This window comes from Selaginella moellendorffii, unplaced genomic scaffold (assembly GCF_000143415.4).
Source record: "Selaginella moellendorffii unplaced genomic scaffold, v1.0 SELMOscaffold_45, whole genome shotgun sequence".
Classification (NCBI taxonomy): Eukaryota; Viridiplantae; Streptophyta; class Lycopodiopsida; order Selaginellales; family Selaginellaceae; genus Selaginella; species Selaginella moellendorffii.
The window spans coordinates 987,579-995,750 of NW_003314306.1; the positions used below are offsets into that span (position 1 = coordinate 987,579).

General features: G+C 37.8%; 1 protein-coding gene across 1 annotated transcript in view; it reads left to right on the forward strand.

Moving 5' to 3' along the window:
* Positions 1–6,313, forward strand: part of LOC9655903 (GDSL esterase/lipase At4g10955) — a 27,864-nt gene extending 21,551 nt beyond the window's left edge. Inside the window, exon 3 of the mRNA XM_024685622.1 lies at positions 5,641–6,313. Coding sequence (XP_024541390.1) covers positions 5,641–6,136 — 496 coding nt within the window. The 3' untranslated portion in view covers positions 6,137–6,313. The remainder of the gene's footprint in view (positions 1–5,640) is intronic.
* The last annotated feature ends 1,859 nt before the right edge of the window (positions 6,314–8,172 follow it).

The following is an 8,172-nucleotide window of genomic DNA, read 5'->3' on the forward strand; positions in this document are numbered from 1 at the left end:
GGTTTAGCAATGGTTTTCTTGAGCATATAAATAAGCAATATCAAATTTTTAAATTTGTAAAGCTTTTACAATGTATTTTCCCCCTTTTTGTTTATATCAAGTTAAAAGGAAGATAAACACTTTAAACACCCTAAACCTACCTTAGTTGTTTTTGACTTTTTGTTTCTAAAGAGCACTTGACATCAAGAACTTTGATTATTTTCTCGTACTTTAGAACTCTTTTGGATTTAATAAGTATTGAGCTTTGAAAGTTTATTTACTTCTAAGTATTGATTTTATCTTTAATTGCAAATTTTAGTATTTTGTAAATTCACTAATTTAAGAAGAGTTAATAGTTGTATGGAGGGTAGTTTAACTTGTTAAGGGTCTTTTGAATGCATAGTGATGCATTTATTGAACACATTCCAACCACACATGGTATGGATAAACTCATCACTTTATCTTAGTATGCTTATCAACTTAGCCTGTTTATTATAATATGAACAAGTGCATCATTCCATCTTAGTATATTCATCAACTCAGCTTATTTATTTTTCATTTATGTTTTGCTAGGTCCATGATATACTTTAAGAGTATTCAATAAAGGTATCAAGAAAAATAGAATCTAACATGTGCATACTTTTCCTTAAGGAAGTAAAATATATTGATTACAAGATATATTACATTATTGAGATTATTATAATAGTAGTTTAATATAATAAAATGTATTGAGAAGCAGAGATTAATTATAGAGTGGATAAGTTTTTGCCTATTTTTTGCCTTTTATGAGTTGAATCTATTTTTACTCAAAGAGTTTTAAAGATTGCACTGATTAGCATTTGCTAAGCAGCTTTAGTTTATAACAATAAAAAGAAATGTTGAACTTTATTGATCTCACCAATTGATGTTATTAAATAAAGGGTAATATTGTTTTTTCACTATGCATTTTTTTGAATATTTTTTGCAATGTTGTGTCATTAGGTTAGGGAAGAAGGTAGATATGATATTTAGTTTTTTCCTCATTCAAATAAGTTTTGTGAGAGTAAAGTTTTCTTCACTATTGCATGTTCTTTCCTACTTGAATCCTCTTTTACAGTCTAATTTTCTTCTAAGGGTAATAAGTTTATCTCTCAGATATTTATTTAAATCTTTATAAGTTTTCTAATTTCCTTTATTTCTTTTGGCAAAAAATTTAGATCTATGAATACTCTTCAATCCTAATATAAATCATAGATGAGAATGCTATGTTTTGAAGATTTTAAAGGGGAAAGGGGATTGTGGGGATTAGCTTCTTTTAACACATATCAAAGAAAGATTAAATCAACTTCAAGAATAAACAAAAATTTAATCTCAAAGAAGAAAACTAGCACACTTCATCCTATTGTTTTTGTTTTAATAAGGGAAAATGTAAATATTTTTAAAGAAAATTATTCTTAAAATTCTAATGAGCTATACAAAATATCCAAATAGTATTACCCCCACTTGGATTGAGAGCATCGACTATTCAATGTTTTGGAAGAGCTAGAGTTGGCTATTAAACACTTCACCAAATCATTCAATTTATCTATTCATGTTTAATTTAATCTTGGACTCCTTAATGTTTATATCATCACCCACTATATAAAAATAACTTTTCTTTTTCATATTGGTTCTTTATAATCTTCCCTTCATTATCCCATAAAAACTTATCAAACCCCTTAATGTTTGGGAAAAAATTGTCTTGGGCTTTCACCCCACCTTCAAATATTTTTGTCATTAGATATGGTCTCAACCTTGGTCTAATACTCGATTCTAGACTTAATTTTAGACTCAATCTTGGAGTTGTTTTAGACTTGGTCTTGAATTCGGTTTTGTATTCTATCTCAACACTTTCATATATTACAATAATTGCCACATGTTAGTCATTCTTTTGTCCTTTTTTAAAAACTCATTTATTAATCGTTTTGTGCTCATTCCTCAAACACTTCTTTAAGAGCTCACTTCCACTCTCGACTTTTTGAGTCAAAACTTTAGTCCAAATATGTTATGCTCATTGAACTTTTGCCTCAACCACTACCTCACCTTCGACTCTACTTTGGGATTTAGGGACTTGTATTTTATAAGTGTTTCATGATTAATACAATTTGATATCTAAGTAGTTTTTCCCCTAATCCTCTAGTATTACACCATGATTGTTGCCCTCTTCTTTATAGCCATGTTATACATAAGTTATATATCAGACAATATTTGAGAGCTAAAAATACCTAAGTAAGATTTTAAAGCTAAAATTCTATCACAATATTTAATTTTCTATTTTCAACAGCCATATAGGATAGAGAGAAACTAATGCTATAAAGTTGGGGTGTTTAGTATATAGGAGTGAGACATAAAATTTATGAAGGTTTAAGTAAAAATATTTCTCACTCAAGTCTTTAATTCAAAGCCCCCCATCTACATCATATTCATATGATAAATGAAAACTTATAAAGTAATTGTTTTTAGATTTTATGATATTTTAAACTATAATACATTTTAGTGTTATTCAAGTGTTCATCACTTTTTTCAATCGTAAATCTAGCCATTTGGAAAAAAAAGGAACTCATCCCATTGCTCTATTTCATTAGTATTCTTGAGTTTAGAAAAGAACTTAATAAAACTATACAAATAAGTAGTTTGTTGAGTTTAACTATCTATTAAATTGCATTTTATTATAGGGTCAAAATGTCTCTAAAGCTATTGTTTTTATAAGAAAAACATTCTTTTCCTTATATTTCTTAGATTCTATCACAAGATTTATTCAATCAATTACAAATCTTAATTAGCATTATATATATAGCACTACTAATTAGCACTACTTATAAAGTACATTGCATGCCACTTCTTTGCATGGTAAAAAAACACTAAGAAAACCAATAAAATTATTTATGGGAGCATAAAGTTGTTTAACTTGGACCAATGTTGTAAACTAGCATTGAGATTGTTTTAATAGGTTTAAAATTCATAAGCATTATTGTGCTGCAAAAGAAACACATGAGAAAAAAAATCAAAAGTAGCAAAAAGGGCTATAAGAAAAAAGGAAAAAAAATAATAATAACAAAGAAAGAAGCAACAATTGCCAAGAGAAAAGAGCCTAGTAGTAAAAAAAAATGAAGTAATAAAGAATAAAAAATTAGAAGTTTTGGAAAAATAATGAGAAGGAAAAAAAATTATAAAAAAAACTAATTTATTGCATATTGTATGCAACAACACTTGATTTTCTTAATAATAGTGTAATTCCTGCTTAGTATTATTTAATAATATAATTGATCAATTAAAAATTTATAATTTTAAAATATAAGATTAATTTTATTGCACATCATTATATGGTAGAATAAAATAGAATATACTAAAAAGTGTTTAGAAAAATTCATAATTTATAAACATGTTTATAAATTATAAATATGGTAGAATATCCCAGAATATCTAAATATATTTTTGATGTATCTATCCCTCGATAGAAAAATTTTAGATGTTAAGGGCTTTCTAATGAGTAAACTTTCCTTGCATTTTTTCTTGCTAAAGTCTACCCAACACCCATTGCTTATTATGAAGAGTGGAGAAGGTTGGAGATGGCTCCTCCATGCTAGATGTGGCATTGGTATGTCCTTTTCTTGGCAAGAAAGAATAAGAATTCTCACTCAAGCTAAAAGTTTATTTTGTGTTTGTGGCTATTGTAGGGAAAGTGTTGGCATTGCTTTCATTAGCTTCAAGGTTTATAGTGAATTCTCATGTCATGAGTTTACAATTCTTTTTTCTGCCATCTTCATCGAGTGCAACATATGTGATCCAAGTGAGAAAGAGAGGCTAAGGCATTTCTTTTTTCTCATATCTATCCCAAAGTAAGTTACTAAGGCATTCAAGGAGCACAAAACAATGTTTGTGAGACTGGATGTATATATTAACTATGTAGGCATTGCTGAACAAAGGGACTTCCTCAGCAATGCAAAATGGTACAAGGTCTTGAGCGTGAACCCATCAAATGCATAATCCAAGTAGTAAGTCTCAATTCTCACAATTTCTTCATTCCACATTCTGGATCTCAAGAGAGCACACTCTAGCCATTAAGAATCTGATGCCAGAGAGGAAGAACATTGTACTAAACTTAATGCTTTATGACTTTATGAGAGAAATGACAAGCTGTTTGGAAGCAATTGAGGAGGATTGGGTGTTGGGAATTGTGAGTATTTACACTTATTTCTCTATTGGGATCTAGATGAAGTGATGGTGAGGTTCGAAGAGAAGAATTGAATTCTGAATGAATATGTGATGCTCATATCAAATTTCACTGTAAGTAAAGTGGTTCATACTAATGAAAAAAGTTTTTCAACTTTGAAAAGAAGGGTGTAAGCTTTATATATAGAGAATGCTGAAAGTTATTGTGAGTATAAGATGGATTTAGGTATTTGGGAGCTAGGATTGTATGTATCTCGGAACCAATGGGGGAGCCAATGGCAATGTTGTAGCATGTTTCCTTGATAAATTTAGTTACTTATCTTCTTTAATCTAACAAGAGACAAAGTTTTCATAGACATTAGTATCCAGTTTAACTCTAGTTCAAAAAGCAATTTGCTCTTTACTGTGTTAATAAATTATGTTTACTACTCTCTTTTGAAGTTTTCGCATTTTATTTATCATTATGTTTCTAATTACGCACTCTTTAAAAAAAAGTGGTTTAACAGCTAGCATAAATTTAAATAGCTATAAATATAAGCATTTGCTCGGTAAAGAAAAAATCCAAATAAATAGGAATAAGAACCACCCTAGCAAGTTCTGGCCTGTTGGATTTTCGTTTGAAAATTTGGCTGAAGTGTCGGCGGTGTCCACGATGGGAGAGAACGCGTTCAAGCCCTAGCCAGCGTTCCAGGCGGGGCCGATCGCCAATGCCAGAGGACGATGCATATCGATTCGAGGTTACGGGGCCAAAGCGCAAGCATTTCAACTGGTAAAGAATCTCGCCGCCCTAGCTGCATTGCTCTGTTTGAAGCGATTCTTGGCGGGCTGGGTGTGTGATTTTGTCAGTAGAATCCCGTTTCGATTGATTCCAATCGCCCCCGACAGAATTCTCAGCTACCCTAGGCTTGTCTTTGGATCATAGCCTTTCATTTGTCCCATTTTGGTGTCTCTTTCGTTCACTTGCGTGCTAAGGGCTGATTGATAAGTAGCTAGAGTTATTTCGATGGCTAGTCTTTAGTGGATTGGCCCTCACTTCTCCATTCTTTTCTTTTTTTTGTTGTTTCGCAAAGCTTGCTTGGGCTTGAGTTCATTGTCTACTTTTTTGTTTCATTGCTGCTAAAGACTTGGTCCGGCTAGAGTTCTCGTCCTTTAAAAGCTTTTATCTCGAGTCCTCGCGAGTTCTTACCATACATTCTTTCCAGGGATGTTCCGGGAGCACAGGGGATTGGGGCGGAGTAGGGGGGCACGTAGATGAATATTCAAAAGCAGTGATTTTTCGCCCGTCCCTCAGGGCACCTAGATGATCCAGAAAGGAGGATGAACGCCACACAAACAGGTATTGTTAATCCTGAGCTAGTCTGTAAGTTAACGAGACTTTCTGGGCTGGCAGGAACACACACACCTGTTTGGAGCATTAGCGAAGTCTGTCTATTATTCAAGAATTATACACATTATGTACGCTCCATACAAGTCACTCTTCGGTGCTGAGACTTACAGCAATCTCCAAGAGGTTTACACCGTTGCAAAGGCCGGGTTCGTCAACTTACTGGTGGATGCCGCAAAGAGAAGGGAGTCCGAGGCAGAGTTTGCGGCACTTGGAAGCTGGTACCCGGACATGTATGTTCATCCCAGTGATCCGGTATGCTCGGGCTTTCTCGAGCACTTCAAGAACTATCAGTATATGCTACAGGGGAAGTACGCGAGATTGGCGATGCCTCACGAATCCATCCGGGGCGTGCTCTGCTCCTCCAAAGCGAAGCCGCATCACCTCATCCCCTCGGCAAGGCTTCACGTCCCAGCGGATGAAGGCAAAGCTGCGAGTGCTCGAGACGCTCATTCTCTTACACAGTGGTGGTCGGATGGAGCAGTCGTTCAGGTGCAATTTGTCAACTTGACAGGTCAAGAACACTTGGATCATCCGCTGCAAATCCCGTTTGGGGGGATAAGCTACGAAGCTATGGTGTAGCACGCGGCTACATATTTTCTCTGTGCTCAAAGAACCCGAGAAAAAAGTTTTTTATTTTTTCCTGTGCTAGAAGAGAACGCGGCGTGTTTTCGACGTTCAATCTGACTGGAAGAACGTCACAGGTGGATGTTTACCACGTCATGACTTTACAATGAACACTTTCATTGTCTTGCTCGAGCCAAAGCCTTCAAAGTAAGTTTGCTCGCGTTTGTTTTTGTCAGATGGTTAAAGAGAGAACGAGGCCGGATAATGAGGGTTGGCGATTTCAACTAGAGAAGCACAAGCCAGTGAGAAGAAGCTGAGCTTCCCGAAAATGAGATTTTTTAATCGATGAAGCGTCACTCTGCTTCCATGCTGGGTTTGCTCGAGGACATGGAAGGTAATCTTGTTCCATTATCAGTTCCTTTTGGGGCATCCTTTTTGCAGTACTATAAGGTGCTTCTCGCCACTCTTCTAGGCATTGCCCTTGTGATGAAGAAACGGAGAAAAGAAGCGCCTGTGTTGCTGCAAGACGACACTTTGGAGACGGTTCTCAGCTATGTGGACCTGGCCACACTAGCGACCTCATGCTCCGCCGTTTGCAAGTCATGGAACGCCATCATCGGCGATCCATCCTTTCGCCGCCGCTGGTGCCAAAACAGTGTTGCGGCTTATGACTAGCTCCTTCGGCTACGGCGAGCGTTGCCACGCCTGGGATCCATCACGGCCCCAACGCAGCGTGGAGTTTCCGTTGCCCCACAAAACGGAAGAATTTCCTAACGCTCAAGTGGTTGCTTCCGCGGGTGGCCTGGTATGCGTCTTCAGGACGCACAGGGGCATGGTTGATCCTGCTGATGATGTGTTTCACCTGGTGGTGGGGAATCCAGTGACCCAAGAGTGGAGCGAACTACCACCGCTCCATTGGGAGGACAGAGAAAGATGCACTTTAGCGGGAGTGATCGACTTTGCCATGTTCGTCGACAAGAATGGCTTCAAAGTCGGTCTGCACTACACCGCTGTCGACTTCTCAGGCCACTGGTGCTGCATCTACGACTCGGCAACGCGCTCCTGGTCTTCTCTCCCCAAGCTCCCGTTCTCGCCAGCCTACGTCAAAATGAAGGCGCAGCGGCTTTCAGATTACAGCGTAGACGTGGCACCCCCTGCTGTATTCCCAGGCTTGGACGATTACTTCTACGATCTCACCATCCTGGGATTTTACGACTTTGGCCGCGCCAGGTGGAGCACCGGGGAAGTCGTGCGCAGCCTGAGGATTACAACAGGCCTGGAAGACAAGGTTGACCCGGATGGAGAGATCCTGCGCTGCGTTTTGCCGTTCCCGGGACTGTGCACCGCGAGGCTGTGGGAGTACAATGGCCAGCGATACTTGGCAAGTGGCTGGGTGTATGCGGGAGGCTACCGCGAGGCAGGGGAGTCCGGAGTTGATGGCTATGGCGTGTGGAAGGTTGACGACAAGGGTGGCTTGGTTGCCGTCTCTGCAAAGACCCATAAATCGATCCTTCGTCAAGTGTACGCTGGGCAGCGCTTTTTCGGAGCGGTTTTCCGTTGTTCTGTTCATGCAGAGGCCAATCTGGTGATCTTTTCAGAGATAGGGATCATGTTTGTTTACGACTTGAGCACAGGGGATTGGGGCGGAGTAGGGGGGCACGTAGATGAATATTCAAAAGCAGTGATTTTTCGCCCGTCCCTCAGGGCACCTAGATGATCCAGAAAGGAGGATGAACGCCACACAAACAGGTATTGTTAATCCTGAGCTAGTCTGTAAGTTAACGAGACTTTCTGGGCTGGCAGGAACACCTGTTTGGAGCATTAGCGAAGTCTGTCTATTATTCAAGAATTATACACATTATGTACATATAAGATTTTGAGATTCTATGTACATAGAAGATTTTGCCTCCCAGAGGATTGCTACTCAACAGTACGGTAGACACCAGATAAATATTCATGATGGGGATGAAAGTCTGCTTCCTTGCTTTATCGTCAAGTTCTGTGCTAAAATCACGGGAAAACACGCTCTAGATAATTACCTACTTAATAAA